The 24,634-nt window shown below is 43.0% G+C and overlaps 1 protein-coding gene across 1 annotated transcript in view; it reads left to right on the plus strand.

The window, feature by feature from the left end:
• The window catches only part of csmd2 (CUB and Sushi multiple domains 2), a 696,667-nt gene that overhangs the window by 619,612 nt on the left and 52,421 nt on the right, over positions 1-24,634 (plus strand). The window contains exons 31-41 of the mRNA XM_042338904.1: positions 1,457-1,573; positions 2,415-2,528; positions 3,844-3,939; positions 6,198-6,401; positions 9,948-10,072; positions 17,901-17,997; positions 19,640-19,744; positions 20,691-20,809; positions 20,907-20,976; positions 22,782-22,898; positions 24,356-24,565. Coding sequence (XP_042194838.1) covers positions 1,457-1,573; positions 2,415-2,528; positions 3,844-3,939; positions 6,198-6,401; positions 9,948-10,072; positions 17,901-17,997; positions 19,640-19,744; positions 20,691-20,809; positions 20,907-20,976; positions 22,782-22,898; positions 24,356-24,565 — 1,374 coding nt within the window. The remainder of the gene's footprint in view (positions 1-1,456; positions 1,574-2,414; positions 2,529-3,843; positions 3,940-6,197; positions 6,402-9,947; positions 10,073-17,900; positions 17,998-19,639; positions 19,745-20,690; positions 20,810-20,906; positions 20,977-22,781; positions 22,899-24,355; positions 24,566-24,634) is intronic.

The raw sequence follows: 24,634 nt of genomic DNA on the forward strand, positions 1-24,634 counted from the left end.
TGTGCCTCTGAAAGGGTTAAAGCATTTAACCAAGGAACTCTAGTTTGCGGACAGGAGTCTGAAAGAAAACCATGGGTGAAACAGAGACTTCAAATTCCTATTAGCAAAGGACAATGAAAATCATGTTATTTTACAGGAATTTTTTAATATTGCGATTTCGCAGTAATTAACCTGGCATTTCTGAAGGGGCTTTGTTTTGTGTATCGAAGTCCATGTATTAACACAATTTTATCTGACTCATCTGAGTCTAGTGTTTAAGATGCAATTAACTGCATTTATTTATTAATCAACCTAATTGCTTCCTAGCACGTGATCATTTTATAATTCGGTCAAAAAAGGCACATTTAATGAGATTTCGTTTCAGAATGCATTTAAGCTGGCTGGAATAAAAATTAACATGAAAGGCTGACTCCTTTGATTATTATATTCCTCCTGCAATGCATTCTTCGACATGTAAGAGCAGGGGTAAGACGGGGAGTGAAACTTTGTTTTAAAAAAAACCCGTTGTCAACCTGGCTCAGTTGGTAGCATTCTCATCTCTGATTCAAAAGGTTACGGGTTCAAGGACATCGAACTCAGAGCATAGACTGATCTCTCGTGCAGTGCTGAGTAAAACACTGCATTGTTAGAGATGCCATCCTTTGGATGGAATGATAAACCCATTTCCCGTCTGTGCCTGTTCAGGTGGAATTTAAAGACCTTATGACATATTCGAAACAAAGAAAGGAGTTCCTTCTGGTGTCCTGGCCAACAATCTTCCAGATAAAATCAGTCATCCGCTCCATGGCTGTTTGTAGCACATTGCTCTATGCAAATAGTCTGCCGCATTTGCCTGCTGGGCATTTGTAGTCAAACACTTTACTGTAAAAGCATGTGAAGTGCTTTTGCTTTGAGATGTCTTGACGATATGATAAGGCACTGTATCAAATGCGAGGATTATTATGTGGAGTCCCGTAGCTTAGTGGTTAGAGCACTCGCCTCACAAGCAAGAGGACCTGGGTTTGATTCCCGGGCAGGGTGAAACGTTGGTCAAGTTTCCTTGCTCCACCCGCCCGTGTTTACCTGGTAATAAGAAGGAACCCAGTTGTTAGTCGATGGCGGATCAATTTTTCCAAGGGTAATAATCCCTTTTGAAAAAATTGGTCACTCAATCCACGACTGTTTGTGGGACACTGCTGTGCGCAATTGGCATTTCGCCCACAAAATATACAGCCAATTCACTTTACAGTATATTCAGTGAAGCAGTTTGAGATGTCTCGAAGACATGATAAGGCGCTAAATCAAATGCAAGGATTATTAATATTATAAATGATTGGATGTCTGTTCCCGACTGTGATTCCTTGCTTGGCCAGTTCCTAATGTGCTTTAAACCAAAGACAGGACTGACTGGATGTGACAAAAGTGTTGATTTAATTTTATTATTTTATTTCTGAAACCTGTATTTGTTTTTCCTCAGCACCATGTGGGGGTCAGTACGTCGGGTCAGAAGGCGTTGTTCTGTCTCCAAATTATCCTCAGAACTACACCGGTGGGCAGACCTGCTTGTACTCCATCATTGTATCGAAGGATTACGGTATGAGCTGTCCATGACTTTGTCTCATAGAATTATACAGCACAGAAGGAGGCCACTCGGCCAATGCATCTGTGTCTTGTCTTTGAAAAGAGCTGTCCAAATCAATCCCATTCCCCCGCTATAGAATTATAGAATTAATGTCATGACTGCATCTGAACCAGCATTTCTGCCACAGTTCCTGTTCCTTGGCTTTATGAAGAAGCCCTGCGCCAACAAGTATTCCCAATGTTCTGTGGCTAATCCATTATTTACCAGGCTTCACGTTGCACCCCCGTCGTGTCCCTATCCAACCCACCTGACTGTCGGCGAGTTAGCTTTCAGCCATTCGGCCCCCTCTCTGTGGAACTCCATCTCGAGGTCCTTCCACCTTCCTCCCTCTCCCTCTCTCCCTATTCCTGTACAAGCTCTTCCCCCAGGCAGGTATATAAGCTGTAGCAGCGACATGTCAGGACTTATTCTCGCGTGCTTTCCTTCAGATCTTTTAGTAAATTTCTATGATAAACAATAGCACTCTCACCTTTCTGCTCACTGTGGAATGTTTGGTCATGGATTACCCCTCCATAACCTCCCAGCTTGGGCGGGCAGGCTCCCAGCTGAGGCCAGATTTCATCACACAAAGGGAAGGAGCATCACAACAAGGAATGTCGCTCCCTGTGCCTCACCTTGTGCCAGCTCAAAGCTAGCATCAGCCAGTGAGACAAAACCACCTCTTCACTTTATTGGCTAAGTGGCTGTTGTGAGACCTGGAATCGACAGCGGGAATAAAACAAAAACTTTGCTTGTTGATGTTATGGTTAATGACTTCAAGATACCAGACTATGTTATCTTGTGTCTCTTGCAGTGGTGTTTGGACAGTTTGCATATTTCCAAACTGCGTTGAACGATGTTGTAGACGTCCACGATGGCCCAAACCAGCAATCCCGTCTCCTCAGCTCACTTTCCGGTTCCCATACAGGTAACATTTTATATAGCGCAGAACACCCTGAAGCAATGCCTCACTGCAAATAGCTGGGAGCAGTGGATTTTAGTGACAGATGAGGCTAGTCTGTATCCTGTTACAGTGAACTAACATTCACATCAGTGCAATGGGAGAGATGCAGGTTTGTATCTGTGTATGTACAGTGGAGTGTTTTGAGTCAGTAATCAATGAGTTTGTTAGTTAGTCAGGCTCTCAGTGAGTTTGTCAATCAATCCCTCCATCCCTCCATCCATTCATCCATCCATCCATCAATTAATTCATCAATCCACCAATCACCCATCAAATCAATTGACAAATCAATCTTTGCAATCACTTTTTATATAGAACTTTATTACATTCAAAGAGCTTCAATCAATCCTTCCATCCATCAATCCAACCATTTATCTATTGACAAATCAGATAATCAATCAATCATTCTTTGCATTTGCTTTTTATAAAGCTTTTTTTTTGCATTGAATCATCTCAAAGACCCTCAAAGTAATGTTATAAATCTCGGAGGCATTGTCCATGTTAAGTAGGTTAGCTGATGGGGAACCACAAGTGCCAGCATGTCCGAGCATTGCGTTTATTCATTCCTGACATTGAGCCCATGTTTCAGAATTCTGTGTGATCCAAAATGTTGCCAGACTGGGTCCAAAACTCCACTGACACTTAGTCTGTAAAACCATCCACTCTTCAGATGCCATACAATATACAGAATTTTGGAAAATTACACAATTTAGTTTTCATTTGGAAGATAACAACAATAAAATTACATTTGTAAAGCGCCTTTCACGTCAGGAGCATGTCCCAAGGCGCTGGACAGACAGAGTTACGGACCTGAGCTCGGGGTCAGGGAGGGTGGAGGGCAAGGGGGGGAAACAGGGAGATCAAAAGCACAGTCAAAGAGCAGGATCTTGAGATGGGTCTTGAAGGTGGCAAGAGAGGAGGGCGAGGTGGAGGGACTGCGGGATGGAGTTCCAGAGGGTGGGGGCACAGTGGTAGAAGGCCCACCTGACAATAGTGGGGCAAGCGAGGCGGTGGACGTGAAGCAGGCCGGAGCCCACTGAGCAGAGGGAGCAAGCGGGATGGTAGGGGCTTAGGAGATCGCAAAGGTAGATAGGAACAAGACCCTGGAGGGCTTCTTTTGTCGGTTTCTTTGGCAAGAACTGCGGAAAATTACAGCCCCTGTATACGATAAGATTGAAGGTGATCAGCCCCAATCTTCACACTAAAGACAGTGTCCTGGGTTTGAGTTTGTCAAATCAGGATTCTTGTTGCTCAATTTTGTCCATTCTCTCCCCTTTTGCAGGTGAATCGTTGCCCTTGGCGACCTCCAGTCAAGTTCTCATTAAATTCAGCGCCAAGAGTGAAGCTACAGCCAAAGGGTTTCATTTTATTTATCAAGGTTTGTGTTTGTGTTTACCCCAGCGACGCAACCAACACTTGGACAGTCCACGGCTTTTTTAAGTGAAATTTTTGCTTTTCAAGGGTCTGTCCATCAGGTGAGACATTAAACCGAGGTCCCGTCTGCCTGTTCAGGTGGATGTTAAAGATCCTGTGATGCTATTCAAGAGTTTTTCTGGGTGTCCTGGCCAACAATCCCCCAGATAAAATTGGTCACTCACTCCATAACTTTGTGGGACATCATCACTGTACAAACTAAAAGCAAATGCCCTCTATAATAATAATAATCCTTGCATTTGATATAGCGCTTTTCACGTCGGGAGGACGTCCCAAAGCGCTTCACAGAACACACTGTAAAGTGAATTGACTATATTTGTGGGCGAACGCGGCAGCCAATTGCGCACAGCAATGTCCCACAAACAGTCGTGGATTGAAAATGACCAATTTATTGTTTTGTTTTGGAGGTATTATTAGGCTCTGTGTGGAGTAAGGAAACTTGCCCAGGGTTTTGCCCTCTGCCTGGAATTTAACTCAGGTCTCTCACTTGCAAAGCGCCTGCAAGATGGCAAATTTTCCTGTGAAATTCAGCAATATGGTGTGCCACTGTGCATCAGAGAGGCTTTCGTTTACAGTGTACAGGTATATCAGCTGGCCAGGGTCATCTTCAGCAGCATAAATTGCAAAGATGTTGTCACCAAATAGTGCTAGGTAAAGAAGTCCTTCCGGTCTTTCCCGAGTGATAAAAAGCATTCCAGACTCTTCCTTAGTCTTGAAGGTCAGTCCGAACGTTTCCATGATGTTCTGAGGCTGAGTTATGTTCAGCTGAATGTAGGAGTCTACAGCATAAAAGTGAATCCCTTCTTCCACCTTTTGGGGGCAGGTGTCAGGCGAGACATTCCTGTAGTCCGTACTGTCTGATAACTCCCTTTTCCTCAGCTTACTCCTATTGCTGTGCTGGAATGTAGACACGCAGCCCGAAAACCACCCAAGCCTTCAAATGTAAATATCTTATTTGTGTACTTCCCATTGATTTTAACATGATTTCCTCTTTGATACTATTCCTCACTGCCCGTCATTCACCTCAGATCTGAGCCTGCCTCTCATCGTGTTTTGCTTCCTGGTTCATTCTGGGAGAGAAATTCGTCACCAGTAATAATTATCGCACATACACTGCAATCCTCCCCTTTCTAAAGATATATTAACACAAGGGTTTAAATCTCGCCCATTGACTTGTCCTATGAAGTAAAATAAATAATACTTACATTTGATATAGCACTTATCAGGTCGTCAGGACGTCTCAAAGTGCCTCACAGGATATACTGCAAAGTGGCTTTGACTGTGTATTTTTGGGGTGATAAATTATATTCTTATGTGCTTTTAAACTTTTTTTTAAAAAACAATGTTTTTTCCCCATCTTCTCCCCAATATATCCAGGGATGATTCATCTCTCCTATAGAGTAGTGACCAGCTCCTGTACAATCCCTCAGGCTGTCAACATTGGGCTAAAGTTCAGAGCCAGACGCCAGACTGAGTTCATGGCAGCTTGTTGCTGAGCTGAGAACTTTGTGCTCTGCACTGACATTGAGCAGGAGTTGAGTTTATAACCTTCAGAGACAGAGAGAGGAATGCAATCCAGCCAGGCTGGCCTGCCTTTTAACCTAGGTACAATGACAATATTCAGCTTGGACCGTTGACAACACTCAGCTCCACATTTCCATATGATTTATTCATCACACAAACTTTTCTGCCTTTGTCCTGCATATAGAAGAGGAGCTACAGTGAGTGTAACAGCAGAACCCTGTTACAAGGCACTTCCCCTTCCCTAACACGGGTCTGTTTATGATATGGGCATCCTATGAACATACACCCTAAAGTGACTGTCTTCTGGGTTATCAGAAATCCACCGACATCACTTCCTGCACACTGAGCTATACATAGGAAGTTCCTGCGCAGGGTGACTATGCGATGCTCTCAGTTGTAACCCATTATCAAGTGGGCCGGAATTTGACTCTGATAACCACAGGGTTATATCAGGGTTCTACAGTGTATAAAGCAGTAGGTTTGTTTCTGGATGTTTTTATATCTAACTTTTGTTTTGTGTTAAAAACACTCACCTCACAGACTCTCGTAACAGGGCTGCCTTTATTTGGTATAAATGTCCTGCCCATAAACAACTTTCAGACTGATCTCTGTAATCTCAAGACTCCACTGCATGTAGTCTGGGATCAAATGCCAGTGATTGTCTTTCCTGCTCCACAGCTGTTCCACGGACAAGTTCCACCCAGTGCAGCTCAATCCCGGAACCGCGGTTCGGGAGAAGACTCGGCAACGACTTTGCCGTTGGATCCATTGTGCGGTTTGAGTGCAGCCCTGGTTACGCCCTTCAAGGCTCCAGGAACATTGAGTGTCTTGCCGTGCCGGATGCCTTGGCACAGTGGAACGACTCTGCCCCGACCTGCTTAGGTGAGAGGACTTCTTACAGCTCAGCGCTGACGCTTACTTATCATTGGTCAGCACACGCAGAAACCCGATCACCTGTGTTTAAAAGAATCCAAACCAGACTTGGAATTCCATGCACAAACCCACTCAACACTCAGCTCCACATTTCCTCAATATATATTTTATCGCCTTTGCCATGTGAGTCCTGCAGATATGTGAGGAGGTGCAGCGATTAGAATAGTTAACCCATTGGAAATTTCCCCATGTCTGGAATACAACACGCACTCTCTTCCCCCAGAGGAAATATTCATCTAATCCCGAAAGTAATAAGGACAGGTTGGAGAGAGCCAAGGCTTGGGGACCACAGAGTGCGTGTTGGAGTAACTGCTGGAAAACTATGTTGCTTGATATTGAGCTTGTCCGCTGCTTGTCCAGCTATGACCAACAACATCAACAACAAATTACACTTGTATAGCCCCGTTCAGGTTGGAAAGATGTTCAGGACACTGGATAGTTACCTATTAGGGCTTTGTGGGTTAACATAACGATGTAATGTTGGCAGATTCCAATTTTCACATCCTCAATGTTCCAAGAGGCCTTCCTTCTCTCCAAACACAATGCTTCTCTGTCCTTCTAGCCGCAGGCAAGAGCTGGAGCAGCTGTCATGTTCCAGTCTCGGGAATGCATTTTTGCACAGTTATACACAAGAGCAGCACAAACCCGGAGGGGGAGAAGGACAATCTTGCCATTTTGCTACCTAATATGTGGGAAGCACATGGGAACTGGCATACAAATCAACTTCTCTCTACTCCGGACTCCTGCACGGTGGAGTTCTGAGGCCTTGCCCGATTGATTAATCAATCAATCAATCAAGTTAACTAAAGCTGAACACGCAGATTTTGAAGTTACTGGGCAGTGTTTATTTTCCCCTCTGGCGTTCTTTGTAACCAGAGGCCAGGAGATTCTCAGAGTAATTGTTCCCTGTGATTTATCAGGTGGTGCCAGAAATCAGAGAGGAGCCTGTTTAAAACTAATCAGTGTCAGTCATCGGACACCATGGCAGCTTGTGCTGACTTCAGTGGCAATGTAATCGTCAGCAGCGAATTTAGAAAAAGGGATTCGGTGCTTAACTGCTGAGAAATACTAATCCCAATACAAAAGTTACAACCTGTATAGATATATATAATATATAAAGAAAAGAAACAGCAATTTTACAGCGAGAGGCAATGAAAACATTTCACGACTATTCTCAATCAACACAACTCGCTGTCTGCATAAAAGGCGAGGAGGAAGCAAGACAATGCCATTCAGGCTGGATTAGGAACTGCTCAGCCTGGAAGATCCGAAGAGAAGCACAGCACAGGGTGTTATGGCAATCACACAACCACAGTGTTAATACCAGATCGGTAGGAATGAGATTTCCTATTCCAGTCATGTTCCAGACGATGCTTAGTGCAGTATTGTGATATAAGCCTGGTTTGTTAATAATAATAATAATCCTTGCATTTGATACAGCTCCATATAACATCTTCGAGACGTCTCAAAGCGCTTCACAGAATATACTGTAAAGTGAATTGACTATATTTTGTGGGCAAAACATGGCAGCCAATTGCGCACAGCAGTGTCCCACAAACAGTTGAGTGACCAAATTTTTTTTGACATTTTTTTTGATGGACTATTATCTCTGGAAAAGTGATCTGCCAATTGACTAACAACCATTTATATTTGCTTCATCCCATTCTAGCTGTGTAAAACCTGAACCATTTCAAATTAAAATTAATATTCACCGAGTAGAGTTTAGGACTTTCAACTCGTGTAGTCTAGGCTGTTGATGCAGTGCAATGCTGGGGGAGCAATGCTTTGTTGGAGGTACCATCCTTCAGATGAGATGTTAACTTAAGCTCCCTGTTCTGTGCCTGTTCAGGTGGAAAAGATTCCCCTCATGGCACTATTTGAAAAGACAAGGCTATTACTCCTAAAACCAGATAAAAAATTGGTTCCTGGCTGTGTGCAAATTATGTGTAGTATTTGCCTTAAAAAATTGTATAATCAAAATACAATAAATCCTGTGAAGTGCTTTGAGATGTGAAAGGCACTGTATTAAAAGTAAGGATTATTATTATTGTGGTGTCCTAATAATGGTTAAGTGAAGGGAGTTTCTCCCGGTGTCCTCCCCAACAATCCTCCAGATTCCTTTTGAGAAATACCTGCATTTCGACTATTTGATCCAGTGTCTTAGAAAGGGCAGGTCCGTGTGTACAGCACCATGAGAGTCACAGGTAATTATCTGATCCATCATAAAAATAAATTTCTGATTGTAACTGTTCAGTTGCAACACCAAATCTCTCCTGCCCATTCCTGTGCCTCTTCCCAAACACACCACACAATCCTGCACACCTCGTCATTCTGTGTAATGTCACCCTTTCTCTCCTCCCCACCCTCGGATGATACATAACAGTTAAGGTGGACGTTAAGATCCCACGGCACAATTTCATCTCTGCTCATATTGCGCAATTGTCCTCTGCGCTTGTGTTTGAGTTTCTGAGCCAACTTTCTTCTCAGCTTACTTTATCCTTTTTATGCCAGAAGTGTCAAACAAAACGTTCACACAAAACGTTATCCAAAAATCGAAGCGTTAATAAATGAGAAGACGTCAGTGCTAACGATAATCCTGTGTGACTGGCCGGTACTTTAGGAGAAGCATTGAGGTTGGCACTCTTTAAATATTTACAGTACAACATGAGGAAACATAAAATAGTCATTACTTTTATTCGGTGCTGACTCTGCACCAGGCAAAGCTGCTGACCCACAGCCTGCAAACATGAGTGAGTGTTCCTGGCATCGCGCCCAGGATTTACACTTGTACATAAACCATTGTGACTACCGCACTGACTTTATTCCAGAGATTAGGTTTAACCCCTAAAGTGACAACACTTTGACTGAGACTCGGACCGAAGGAAGGGGGATTGAACATATTTTAGCTTAAATTGTGGTGCTGACCTTTCCCCTCCCCCAGCATACCCATTACACCAACAAATCTACTGGGACATAAGATTAAAAATTGGCAGGTTTCAATGTTAGTGCCAGGACAGCGGTTAGGACAGAACAATTGGCAATAACACAATGTACATAATTTAGTTTGAGGTACAACCCAACACAGCCCAACTCAATCTAACCCGACCCACCTCAGATGAGCTCAAACCAACTCAATATAAACCAATCCATTTCAGTTTAACCCTACTCAATCTCAACAAAGCCCAACTCCATGTAAAGCAACACAAGCAAACTCAACCCACACTGCACCAGATATTAATGCTCAGATCGCACTGCATAAAAAAAATCTTTGCTGGTGAATTTCAAGAGTTAATGTAAGTGATATGATCTCTTTTATTGAGGAATTATTGGGATTCAGATTCTGAGAGTGGAAAAACAGCTTGAAGCAAAACAGACTTTGGTTGGATTTATGGCGAATTACAACCGAGAATTAATAGCATTAATCCTTCTCTGATGAGATCTATATATATCTTATTCTGCTTAGTTGATCCAATCTTCTTCTTGTCTCACTTTCAGTGCCTTGTGGAGGAAATCTGACTGAACGAAAGGGCACGATTCTCTCTCCTGGTTTCCCCGAGCCTTACCAGAACAGCCTGAATTGTCTCTGGAAAATCACAGTGCCCGAAGGGGCTGGGATCCAGGTATTTCTCACTGTAGAGATTGTACGTGTGACACCAACAAACATTCATTCAGAAATGCACAGCCTCGTTCCAAGCAAATCATTACCTTGTGGTTTCTTTCTTGAAGCATCCCCCATTGATTGTTTTATTGGGTGTGATAGTCATCTAACACACATGGGAGGGGCATTGGGGGATGTGAGAAGAAAATTGATAATTATCACCAGTAACAAAATGCCCAGAGAAAGATACACCAACACCTTAACTAGAAATCTCAGTTGCAGTGGGTGAGGGAGGTTGGAGTCACACTCTGAAGCTTGATGTTGGCACAGACTGTTATAATAATAATAATAATCCTTGCATTTGATATAGCGCTTTTCACGTCGGGAGGACATCCCAAAGCGCTTCACAGAACATTCTGTAAAGTGAATTGACTGTATATTTATGGGCGAACGTGGCAGCCAATTGCGCACAGCAATGTCCCACAAACAGTCGTAGATTGAAAATGACCAATTTATTATTGTTTTTGGCTTTGGAGGGATTATTATTAGGCTCTGTGTGGAGTAAGGAAACTTGCCCGAGGTTTCGCCCTCTGCCTGGAATTGAACTCAGGTCTCTCACTTGCAAAGCGAGTGCTCTAACCACTGAGCTATAGGACTCCACGAGAGTTGAGGGTGGAATGAAGACTATGAAGACTATGTTTTTTTTGTGTGTTCTCAGACATTGCACGACATTACACTAAATATGTATTAGATGTTTTAATGATTTAGGCACAGGACTTCAATTAGCATCCTTCACCGAGCTTGTAAAGGGTGAACTATCATGCAGTATTTATTTAACTTTTGTTTCATTAGAGGAGAACACTGCTGGAATAATCGTTTCAAAGTCCTCGCTTAACGAGTTTAATTGATATGGTTAGACAAGATCAGGAACTGCAGGCTGAGATGCATGTCTATTACAGGGTTTAACTTTTAATTTGATTTCATTGTATAAATTATTCATAAAGCATGTTGAGCAGGAGACGTACATGTCCAGATTGGGGCTGTCACTCCTGGTCAACTAAACCAGCCAGAAAAAGGTTTGCTCAACAGTGAATAGTGAGGGAAAAAATCTTTTTCAATGGGTGTTGTTTCTGGGGAGAGCTTTCGGTCAGAGTTCGTCTGAATTGGTGACAACATTAGTTCAACTTTAGAAAATCCCTCTGTTGTTTTGCTTTGGTTGCTCCTCCATACCATCACTCCTTCACACACTTGCATTATATTAATAATAAATACCTTTCCAGAACAACAACAACCAATCCATTACTGCGTCAAACAGAGTAAACAATAATAAGAAGGATTCTTACATTTGAAATAGCGCCTTTCAGATCAGGAAGATAAAACAAAGCACTTTGCAGGATTTACTGTAAAGTGTAGTGAATCTGTATGTTTGTATGTTGAATGTGGTAGAGAATTTGCATCAAACAATATTCCACAAATAGCCATGAAGTATTATTTGGAGGATTGTCGGCCAGGACGCCAGGAGAAGCACTTCTTTAATACGTCAGAGGAGGCAGAGGAGACCTCACCTTAAAATCTCATCCAAAAGACAGAGTCGCTGACAATGCGGCATTCACCCAGCACTGCACTGGTGGGTCAGCCTCGACTACGTGAGCTCAAAGTACCGATGTGGGGCACCCACTACCGGCTGAGCCAGGCTGAATGGCTTTCTGGACATTTAGGTGATGTTACAATCCACAAATAAGATAGAAAATAATAGAAATCCCACAGGAGTAGTGAGTAGGTTGTAACAATGGAGAAACATTATTGTTTTAGCAGAGTGACAATAGAGAGCAAGGCAGGAGTTGTGACTTTAATAATAATAATAATAATCCTTGCATTTAATATAGCGCTTTTTACGTCGGGAGGACGTCCCAAATTACTTCACAGAACACACTGTAAAGTGAATTGACTGTATATTTGTGGCGAAACGCAGCAGCCAATTGCGCACAGCAATGTCCCACAAACAGTCGTAGATTGAAAATGACCAATTTATTATTTTTGTTTTTGGAGGGATTATTATTAGGCTCTGTGTGGAGTAAGGAAACTTGCCCAAGGTTTCGCCCTGACCTGCCGGGGATTGAACTCAAGTCTCTCACTTGCAAAGCGAGTGCTCTAACCACTGAGCTACAGGACTCCATAGTCCAAAGAAAGACAAATGTCTTTGGAATGGAATAGCATTCAAAATAATTTTTATATCTGGGACCCAACATGCTACAGTGGAAGGTGTTGAATGGAATCAGTGTCATCAAGATGAGCCTTAAGGGTCTGCAACTAAAAATAATGTTGATGAAAAGCAAAAAAGAACTTTGCAACTTAAAATGTATAATAAACCCCTCTATTTGTCCCCAGATAATATAGAGAAGGGTTTAAAACAGTTTATGAGAGAGAAAAAGATCCAACTTTTGCTGGAGTGCTCTATGATGTTATTCTACATGAAGATTGCTATCTGAAAAGCAAGTTGTTATTAGTGATGCTGTGAAAGCAAAGACTTGCTGATAGCAGAACAAAACAATCAAAAACAAGAGAAAAATGCATCAACATTCTTTTCTTTGCCCTAAATTCCTCCTCCCCCACCAAAAAAAAATTAAGCCACTCGCTGGCACCAACTGTACTGTGGTTGGGAGTACAATAGCCGAGATCTCGCTAGGACATTTCCGTGCTGTGTGGAGACAACACGATCATATCACACTCCAATTAATGCAATTATTTCTTCCACTGAACATTTGTGAACAGTGTTAGCTTTCGCCACCTGCACCTCACAGTAACAGCTTAATTAATTTGCACTGGCATCACTTCCATTCACGCTATCCCATTCTCAGTGTGAGAGCAAAATGGAGCAGCGTTAAGCTCCCTGTTCAAAACACAATCTCTCCGCCTGGGTCTTCACTTAACTGTTTGATGCACAAACAACATTCATGGTGTGGAGTCCTGTAATAATAATAATAATCCTTGCATTTGATATAGCGCTTTTCACGTCGGGAGGACGTCCCAAAACGCTTCACAGAATACACTGTAAAGTGAATTGACTGTATATATGTAGCTCAGTGGTTAGAGCACTTGCCTCACAAGCGAGAGACCTGGGTTCGATTCCTAGCAGGTTGAAACCTTGGGCAAGTTTCCTTACATCACACGCCTGTAATAATCCCTCAAGAAAAAAACACAATAATAAAATGGTCACTTCAGTCCATGACTGTTTGTGGACACTGCTGTGCACAATTGACTACTGCATTTTGCCCACAAATATACAGTCAATCCACTTTACAGTATATCCTGTGAAGCGCTTTGAGACGTCTCGAAGACATGATAAGGTGCTATATCAAATGCACGGATTATTATTATTATTTATTATAAATAGATGTGAACATTAGAGCCTTTAAGACAAATTCATGTGTTGATTATCACATCAAATCTGTGTGAAAACATCACACTTTCCAGTGGATTAGTGAAGTCCGCCTGCAGACTATAGTAATATATAGACAGTAACTGCATAAACATTTGAAGAGGGAAATATAAAGGAGTTCAAGGAAAGAGCAGGGAATTGGGATTGGAGTACTTATCCCAACAGAGGAGCTGGTATCATCTCATTATGCTGCCTGGAATATCAGCTTAACTCAGATTTCCACCCGCAACATTGGCCAATGTTCACTGGAGACTCACTCCCAGGTCAGCCAACTCGTATGTGAGGCACAACCCTCGGTTCCTATCGTATTGCACATTCCATGCAGATTTGGGGAGAATGCGCTCAGGGCATCTTTATAGAGTGTGTTTGAATTTACTCATGTAATACCATCTAGTGAGTTTCACCCAGACTCTTAGCAGCCAACCACAATCAGCTAATACAAATTGATATGATATGACTTATAAGAGGTTTACTGTAATGTTCTATTGGTTTGAATGGAGAGAGGACAAGAAGGGGAGGTTAGAGATGATGGAGGGGTAGAGAGAGAGATGAGGGAAGTGAGGAAGAGTATAGTGGACTCTTTTCCAGGGGTTGTTATTGTTGTTGTTGTGTTGTAATAATCCCTTCAACAAATAAATAAAACCAAAAATTGGTTACTTAATCCACGACTGTTTGTAGGACTCTGCTGTGCACAATTGGCTGCTGTACTTCACTCACAAATACAGTCAATTCACTTTACAGAATAGTCTGTGAAGTGCTTTGAGATGTGATAAAGAGCTATATCAAATGCAAAGATTATTATTATTTATTATTAAATCCTTCATTGTTGGCAATGGGTTTCAGACAGGTTAACAGATCAGTCACTGAACAGGTCCACAGGCCCTTGTGAACGAGGAAATGTAAAGCAGCTTTCTGACAACTCCTAAGTGTGCGCCGTGTTAGTGAAAATCATCCCTTGTCGCCTTTCAGTGCAGAAGACCTCTCCATTCCCCCAATAACCTAACACTCAGCCTCCCTCATCACTCGCTGCTGCACCAGGTGACATTCTCAGAGACGTTACGTGGTGTAATGGTTACACTTCATAGTTCAGGAGGTTCCTCTGCAGTTAATGGATTCCATGACAAACTGCACAGCAACGGATACTCAGTACATGGAAAGGATTTAATGGATTGAAAACACTTTACCTCTGATGTGTATCACTGAAGCACATCCCCCCTGACCCAAGCAGTCACTCACCAGCTCAGTAGCCGGGGTTCAATGCTTCACTTGTGAGGAAGCAGCGCGTGTGGTAATTGGGTTTTTAATCCGAGGTTTAAACATAAAGAGTTCCCTAAACATAAAGAACAGTTGCTCATGTTCTCAGGTGGAACAAAGCCACTTTTGCTTTTGAGCCACTATCCTCTGCTCAGCAGTTGCACACCGTGCAGCCTGTGTCCCAACCAACAATACTCCATCTGGTTACTGGCTGGTCTGGAGGCACTGAAAGAAAGAGAAATGCTGTGGTGATAAAAAAACTTGGAAACTGAGGACACTCAGCTTTTGTAGGGCGGAGGATAATGTCAGCTTTAACAGCTTAAAACACAGACCATTCATCAATCAAAGTAGTGATATGAATAATATTAATAATAATCCTCATATTTGATACAGCACCAAAACACCTTGAATTGCTTCAGTTTCTCTTTCATGTGTAGAGTGTTGTAACATTCTTCTGACCACGTGTAGCTTTTATTTCCGAAATCCGTCAACTACATTTCTTGTAATATTTAATTTATTTACAATTTGTATTCACACAGCTCCTTTCATGTCTCATGTCTCAAGGCGGCTTCACAGTGCTGGATCAGGAGTTGAGCTGGGGTGGGAATCAAGGGGAGGGAAAAGGTATGTTTTGAGACGTTCCTTGAACAAGGGGAAGGAGAGAGATGGAGCTGAAAGTCTACCTGTCGATGGTGAACAGATCGGGTGGAGGACATGAAGCAGCGCATTGAATTTATATGTAGAGAGTCTTCCATTTCCTTTCCTCTTGGCATCTCTTTTACAATTGAAATAAGTGACAGGATCCCACAGTGTGATCTGGAGTAACAGGAGTGTAAATGGGACAATACAGTGAGATGCACTAGGTTTGTCAGGCATCACTGTAAATCGGAGAGAATGTGATAAGTTCAGTGTCACCTTTCGGGTACCGGAGCCTCAGTTCAGCAGGTGTCACTCTGATGAGACAAATCATCGAAGTGGTCACCAGAGGACAGTGATAAACCCTTTGAAGAGAGAGTGAGATTAACGCCAGAAATGCATTAGCAGTGCAAGGTCTCAGCGAATGCTGTTCTGCGCTGCTTGTGAAATCTTTATTGTTACCATAAATTATTCCCTGAACATTTCCAGTCAACACAACACAAAGATACTCGGGGACATTTGACTATATAAGTGGAAGGAAGTTATTCCAGGGATCCCTAAAGTAGGTTGTCAACTGATTTTCCCTTTAAATTCTCAGATTTAATTTTGTGTAGAATTACAATAGAGTAATAGCGGATCCTAAACAGGCCATTTGGTCCAACTAGTCCATGCCTGTGTTTATACTACACACATGCCTCCTTCCTCCCTCCCAGCCCCCAGTCCTCTATATCACTCTCCCTCGTGCATGCATCATATTTGCTCTTGAATACACTGATGCTTTTTGCTTCAACCACAGTTTCTGACAGTGAGTATTCCATGGTATGAAGAAAAGACTGGTAAATAGGACTGAAAGGATCGCTTTTTAAACAATAGTCACAGTGGGACAAATGGCCTTCTTCTGTGCCGAATGTTTCTAAGGATCTAAGGTTCTCATTACCCTCTGTGTGACAAAGTTCCTCCTAAAGTCTCTATTAGACATGCTCACGGCTATCTTATATTTATCCCCTCTAAGCTTGGACTCGCCAACCGGCGGAAACAGTTTATTAATGTCCATCCGACAAACGCTGGCACAATTTCAACAACCACTATCAACTCGGCTCTCATTCGTCTCATCTCTGGAGAGAAAAGCTCCAATCTGTCCAGTTTTTCCTGAATAGCTGTAAAACGGAATTCGGTAAAAATAGATCTTAGTTTGAAAAAAATTGAATTTAACAACTTTTATGTCTTTCAATTTTCATGGTGCTTCATCCAGGATAGGAATGTTCAATACCTGACTCTCTCACCTTACCCTCCACCCCCAAACAACTATTTGCTTACAAATTCACCTCAGTCACTCCAATTTACAGTAAATCCTGTGAAGAGTTTTGAGACGTCCTTGTGAGGTGGCAGCCCTGTATCAAATGTAAGGATTAGATTAATATTTAATCTGCTCTTGAGCAGTCCACTTGACTTGCCCCCATTCCCCCACTGAACCTACAGCTTTGGCTCAGTGTCTCGGAACATTACCCTGTAAACAGGGGCACTGTGTGTGTGTGTGTGTTTGTGTGTGTGTGTGTAAATTGTAAAGCTGCTAAAATGGGCCATTGAGTCCTGTACAATATGTAAATTGGGAGTAATTAGTAGAAAAGTAGGTTTATAAAATGTGAAATGCTTCTGTTCAGCCACTTAAAGTACAGTAAACAGGCCTCCTCGCTAATAAGCACAGAATATTGAGGGGGCAGTCAGCCTGCAATGACTGTACAGGGCATCTCACCTGGGGAGATAACAAGCGTATAGGATGGCTATCCATTTAGTAATTATCCTCTGTTGGTGTGGGCATCCGGTTAATTGAACCGATTTCTTTTCATTTATCGCTTATTAGTGGGTGTTATTGTTTAACGGGATTCCATTAAGAAGACTAATGGGATGTAAATGCTTGTGATTCATTGGTGCGAAAGACAATGCTAAAATAGATTACAGAAGGGACGTTTCTCTGGAGCAGAAATATGGAAGCAATTAAAGGGTATGTCCAGGAAAGGATGTGTGGCTTCAATTTTGGCCCCAAAACACAATAAATCATACTCTAGGTCGAAGTGTGACCTCAACCTGTATTGGAGGGAGGCATTTACTGTGATCTGCAGTATCAGCACAGAGTTACACAGAGCCATTTGGCTTGACCAGTTCATACTCCACACTAGTTTCCACTCCTCCATCCCCTTTTCAATTGTCTTTGTATGAAGCTGAGTTAAATACAAGGATTTTTTTGGGGGGCGATTCTCACCAATCTGTTTTTTTGGGATCAGCCGGGTGTCTGTCACATGCGGAAGCTCCTCATCATGCTTAAGAGTATCCAAACCAAAGCTGAGAATTACGTGCATCCCACCTACACATGGGCATTCCAGAGGAATGGAATCAAATGGAATGTGTACTCTCTCCCCAGAGGGATGTATCCTGCTTATTATTTTTTCCACAAATTGCATCAGTTTCACTGAAGCCTCCGCTCGGTTTTAAACCATTGTTTGTTGTTTGATTTTGGTGCCAGATTCAGGTCATCAGCTTTGCCACAGAACACAACTGGGACTCGCTGGAGGTGTTTGACGGCGGAGACATTACGGCAACGATGCTAGGCAGCTTTTCAGGTAATGTTCAACGCTGGGTTCAGTCACAGAGAGAGAATCAGTATCAGCCAGTGCTTCATTTGAAGGGGTTTTTAATATTTATCTAAAATCAGGCAGATTCTTCGATTCCTGTTCTTTTAAGACACAGGACCTCAGCTTACCATGCAATGGCTAGGACCTGGGCATCATTGCCATCCATTGACACCTCTCAGGCTTTGTGTATCAACTGCTTCTGCCACCTTCTACCAACCTGCCCTCAATAGATTCCCTCACAATGGCAGGCACTGGCCTGCTTCTTCCCTCTGCCCTGCCCGCCCCACCATTGGTGGTTGGAGTTTCAGCCTTTCTGCCCCCACATTCTGCAACTCCATCCTTCTCGCCCTCCCTTCACCTACTTCAAGGTCCATCTCAAGACCTTCCACTTTTTCCGCGCCTTCAGTCATCTTTCTTACCCCCACCACCCTTGGCCCCCACCCCTCCCGAATCCAAACCCAAGCTCTAGTGCAAACCCTCGACTGTCCAGCACCTTGCGATGTCCTCTCAACAGAAAAGGTGCTATACAAATGCAATTTGTTGTTGTTTTTCTCCGTGGGGATTGGAAGGAAAGACTTGACAGGCAAAAGATATGTTTTTGCTCTGTGTTTTCACTGTCTTCTGCTCTACATTGCCCGAGTGCCGAGTTTCCTCACTTTCTGGCTGGAAGTAATATATTTTGAGGAATAAATATTTGAGGTTAGGCATCTCTGAGTCAGAAGGTTGCGGGTTGAAGTTGCACATTGGACTTGACCTCACAGTCCAGGCTGACGTTCCAATGCAGCACTGGCGAGTTTGCTGCATTATCAGAAGCTCCGTGCTTTGGTGAGACGATAAACTGAGGTCCTATCTGTACCCTGTTCAGCTAGATGTTAAAGATCCAATGTTCCCCAGATAAAATTCATCATTCACTTCAGAACTGTTTGCAGGACGTTCCTGTGGACAAATTGACTGCTGTGATCACCTTCAAAAACAGACGGTCACTACACTTGACGTGAAAGGTGCTGCCATTCAAATGCAAAGATTATTATTATTTAACTCATGTTCAGGTATAAGGTTAGTGTCAGAACAAGGGTTGTGAAACCCGTCTTCACCTCAAAATATGTGCCGAGCTGACAGCAACTTGAAATTCTGGGCATCGGGAATTCAAGGTTAGGAGAAAAGGTGAAAGGAGTCATTATTAATAATAATGCCTGCCGTTGTTCCCGGGAGGTGACCCAGTTGAAGTGTTGAAGGTTTTGACAGGGTTAAAATGGAGGAAAATGATTCTGTACAATTCTGCACCTTTCACATCAGGAGGACATCTGCAAGTGGTCCACACTGCTGCCTGGGCATGGGCCTAGTTCAAGGTCCATCTCAAAACCCACCTCTTTGATCAGGCTTTCAAACATCTGTCCCCTCCCAACGCCTTCAGCTCCCACCCCCCATCCATGAAGAAAACAAGGTCAAAGAGGCAAGACTTCAGGTGGACCTTGAATGAGGTGCTTTTGTTTGCACACTGTTCAGTTTGGAAATGGAGCCATTTGGGGGTTTATTCCTCTGTTATCTTGACTCCAATCTCATGTGGAGTGTGAGCAGGGTCACCCCAGTGGCCAATGCTGGGGATCATTTCCTATTCTTATGCTTGCAGGTACCACAGTGCCAGCCCTGCTGAACAGCAGCTCCAACCAGCTCTACTTGCACTTTTACTCTGACATCAGTGTCTCGGCAGCTGGGTTTCACTTGGAGTACAAAAGTAAGGATTTGCACTGGATGTTAGCAGTTGCCAGGACAGATTGTTAGCGCTCTGTGCCCGGGACAGCTGATGCTGAGAGTACGATAGTACTGATGGGCCTGTAATCCTTCCCAGCCGAGCCATCTGAGAGTGGAGGGCACTTTGCGGAACAGAACTTGGTCACAATTAAAGAGAGAGGAAAGTTTGTGGTGAGCCGGGGAGAGGGGGCGGGGGAAAAGGTGAAAATGGTTTGCGGAAAATCTCAGTTCGCCAGGTAAGAAAGACAGGATTGAGGAATGCTGTTCCCAGGTCCTTCAGTGTTGACCCAGTCCAGGTCCCGAGTCAGATCCACTCGCTGGCTAAAGCCCAACTCTGAAGTTCACGTTCACTGTGGGAGTGACTGTTCTTGTGGAATTTAAATCTTGCTCTTTATTGTCTCACTCTTTACTTCCACCATTTTCGCCCACAAATATAGTCAATTCAGTTTATGCTATACAAATGTAATTTTGTATTGTATACAGTATTCTGTGAAGCACTATAAGATAGCTCAAAGACATGTTAAGGCACTTTATCAAATGCAGGGATTATATATTTACACTTTGTGGATACATGCGTATGTACACCTGTGTATATGTTTGGCTTCTTCCTTTTGCTATGAAGCAGATAGTTCGAAAGATTTCTCCTTTATTTCACGATCCCCAGAAGTGCTGATAGTGTGACTTGCTTGTGACCAGGTGACATTCATGAGCTGGAATTCATGGCAAAGCAGAAGCTGTGGACAGACATGAGCAGATCTTTGTTATATCATCGTGGGTGCACATGGAGTTACATAGCCAGGACAGTAAAGAGGCTGTGTGTCTCGGAAACTTATGCTAAAACCACTTGAGAAGTGTTTGCGTTTGTCAGAACAGAAACATCCTTTGCTATTTGTTCTCTCACTTTCTCTCTCGCTCTCGCTGTCTTGTAGCTGTGGGGTTGACCAGCTGTCCAGAACCATCAATCCCGTCCAATGGCCTGAAGGGCGGAGAGAGATATTTGGTCAATGATGTTGTGTCCTTTCGATGTGAACCAGGTTATGCACTGCAGGTAATCACTGCAATCATTGAGGCTTATTGAGATCTTTGTGTGATCTTAGACCACTGAAGACCACCGAAGACCAACTCTCTCTCCTTTGTGTTTGCAGGGACATTCCCACATTTCCTGCATGCCCGGAACAGTCCGGCGATGGAACTATCCTCCACCTCTATGCATTGGTACGTCGCACATGTCCCCATTTCCTATGTTGTGTATCTTCTCTAAGAAAACGTGATTATCTCTGGCAGCTAGGTTTGACAAGAACAACAAGGTTATGTCCATGTTTCCCATTCACCATAATTTCAGACATGCTGATGGGCTCAGAGCACAATGGCTTGACAAGTAACTTTGCTTTGCAGACCTATTGGAAATATCTGGTGAGCATCCATGTTCATGGGTGTTATACTGAGTACAGGATAGTGTTTCACTCGGTCACAAAACAAACTATTATTGTTAAGATCATTCTGCCATCGCCAATACACACAGGGCAGACCTTTCTCACTGAAAGGTTGGACTCAAAATCATTACTGTGCGAGAAAATCTTTCTGCTTCAATACCTCAGTAGCACTCTCACCACAGATGGTTGGTTGTGAGTTGAAGCAACAGGTCAGGGACTTTGAGCTCACAGTCTGGGCTGACGCTGCATTGTAGTTGGGGAATTGTGGAGTCCTGTAGCTCAGTGGTTAGAGCACTCGCTTTGCAAGTGAGAGACCTGAGTTCAATCCCAGGCAGAGGGCGAAACCTTGGGCAAGTTTCCTTACTCCACACAGAGCCTAATAATAATCCCTCCAAAACCAAAAACAATAATAAATTGGTCATTTTCAATCCATGACTGTTTGTGGGACATTGCTGTGCGCAATTGGCTGCCGCGTTCGCCCACAAATATACAGTCAATTCACTTTACAGTGTGTTCTGTGAAGCACTTTGGGACGTCCTTCCGACGTGAAAAGCGCTATATCAAATGCAAGGATTATTATTATTATTATTTAATTGTTGCATTGTCCGAGGTGTCATCCCTCCGATGAGATGTAAAACCACGTTCCTGTCTGGGCCCTGTTCAGCTGGAAATTAAAGAACCCCCAAAATAATTTTTCCAAGTGTCCAGGCCAACAATCCCCAAATAAAATTGATCATAGAATCATAGAAATTTACAGCGCAGAAGGAGACCGTTCGGCCTAATGATTTGCTGTGTGCAAATTGGCTGCCATGTTTGTCTACAAAATACACACACTACATTCTATGGTAAATTGTGTGAAGCGCTTTAAGAAGTCCTCCTGATGTGAAAGACAGTGTGTCAAATGTATGGATTATTATTATGACCTTGATTGATTGGCCACTCACTCAGTGACTGTTTGTGGGTCACAGTCACTACATAGCATTATAGAATTATACAGCTCAGAAGGAGGCCATTTGGCCCATCGTGTTTGAGCTGCTTTTTGAAAAGAACTTCCAAATCAACCCCACTTTGCACTCTCTCCCCCATAGCTCTGCAAACTTGTCCTCCACAAATAATTATCTACTTCTCTCTTAAAAGTTGTTATGGAATCCCTATATTCCGTGAAGCGCTTTGAGACATCTCAAAGGTGTGATAAGGTGTGGAGTCCTGTAGCTCAATGGTTAGAGCACTCGCTTTGCAAGTGAGAGACCTGAGTTCAATTCCAGGCAGAGGGCGAAACCTTGGGCAAGTTTCCTTACTCCACACAGAGCCTAATAATAATCCCTCCAAAACCAAAAACAATAATAAGTTGGTCATTTTCAATCTATGACTGTTTGTGGGATACTACTGTGCGCAATTGTCTGCCGCGTTCGCCCACAAATATACAGTAAATTCACTTTACAGTATATTCTGTGAAGAGCTTTGGGACGTCGAGAAGACGTGAAATGCGCTATATCAAATGCAAGGATTATTATTATTATTAAGGCGCTATATCAAATACAAAGATTATTATTGATTCGTCTTTTTGGATTGTTATGTTAACTGCAGCACAGTGCGGAGGAACCTCCACTGAGATCACCAATGTGATCCTGAGTCCTGGATTCCCGGGAAACTATCCCAGTAACGTGGATTGCATCTGGCGGATTACACTGCCGGTTGGATATGGTAAGATATAAAAGAGAGCTTTGCGGACGCGATTACAATCTGCTTTCACTGAACAGTAGTACTTTCAACAAAACAACCTGTTTCCTGAATTTTAACAATCCAAAGTTGTTAGTTGTCATGCCTTGTGGCTTTTCAATCTTCAGCTTGGTATCGGGAGCTGGAGCTGAAAAAACACACATTCTCTTTATCTTCTTGATTCATTTTTAGACAATAGATAACTTTCTTTTTGTTTCCCCTTGAGCTGTCTTTGATGGCATGAGAACGAGCAAAACAACCAGAGAGAAATGGTTTCAGACACGAGAGCTCCACTGATCATATGTACAATTGAACAAATGAGAGTCAAGGAGTCAGGTCTCCTGATGATATCTGTCTATGAAGAGGTGATTCGATTATCCAGGGAGGTTAAGACTGATTCATTTCATACGTGACTGTTCACTCAATTCGAAATAAGTTTCAATTGGATAGTAAAATTGGATAACAAATTATCTAAAGATTTTTTTTTGAGGGGTGGGTGATAAATGACAAAACATTGAAAGCACGTTGACTCAGAACCTTGTAGCCTATGAATTGTCTTCAGTGAGAGTTCTTCACACACCTGATCTGTTGGTTCATTGACAACATCACACCCCACCACAGGTGTCTTCCCCCTGAATATAAATCTAAACATGGTGTATCAGCCTCACTCAGTCAGAAGCACTGTTAACTCTGAGTCACAAGGCTGGTTCAAGTCCCACGACAGGGATTTGAACTCAGATAATCTACTCTAGACTGACACTCCAATGGAAGGAGGGGAGACCTGCATGATGAAACATTAAACCAATGTCCCGTGTGTGCCTACTCTTGTGGATTTTAAATATCCTGTGGCGATATTCAAAAGAGAAGGGAGTTTCTCTCTCCCAGTGTCCTGGCCAACAATCCCCCAGATGAAAATGTTGTGGTTGTTTTGCGACATTGCTGCACAAATTGGCTGCTTCATTTACCTACAAGGGACAGTCACTACACTTTACAATAAATCCTGTGAAACACTTTGAGACAACTTAACGATGTGAAAGGCAGTGCATCAAATGTAAGGATTATTATTATATCATTATCAACATGTTACATGTATGGACACACATGTGGTGTCATACATGCATCATTCACTCCTGCATCGGGCAGTGGATGGCTTGTGTGTCCGGTGTGATCTGGCTGATGTAACCGAGGCAACACGAATCTCAGTGTCTGAGTATCTCAGTGATGATGGCAAATCTGATGGTAAAAGCATTGAAAAGCAACGGGCTCAAAAACATCAAATATCACTTTCTTTCCCTATATTCCCTGTGATCCTAACGTTTCTAAGATGTTATCATGCGGAAAGCTTGCTATGTAAACGCAGGTTGCTGTTTAAATACTATTCCCAGAGAAACGAGTTCTAGTCATTTTGTGTGTCTGAGAGTTTCCTTTCCTGTGGTTTTCAGGGGCTTATATCGAATTTCTGAACTTTTCCACGGAGCCCAATCATGATTTTACCGAGATTCGCAATGGACCCCACGACACCAGCTCTGTGATAGGCCGGTTCAGCGGAGCAGAACTCCCACCATCCCTGCTGTCCACATCTCACGAGACAACCATATACTTTCACAGTGACCACTCTGAGAATAAGCCAGGCTTCAAGCTGATGTACCAAGGTAGGAGATCTGAAGAGGAGCGTGCCACATGTGTGAGTAGACTACACAGCAGGCAGCAAGGGAAGATGT

This window comes from Callorhinchus milii, unplaced genomic scaffold (genome assembly GCF_018977255.1).
Source record: "Callorhinchus milii isolate IMCB2004 unplaced genomic scaffold, IMCB_Cmil_1.0 Scaffold10, whole genome shotgun sequence".
Classification (NCBI taxonomy): domain Eukaryota; kingdom Metazoa; phylum Chordata; class Chondrichthyes; order Chimaeriformes; family Callorhinchidae; genus Callorhinchus; species Callorhinchus milii.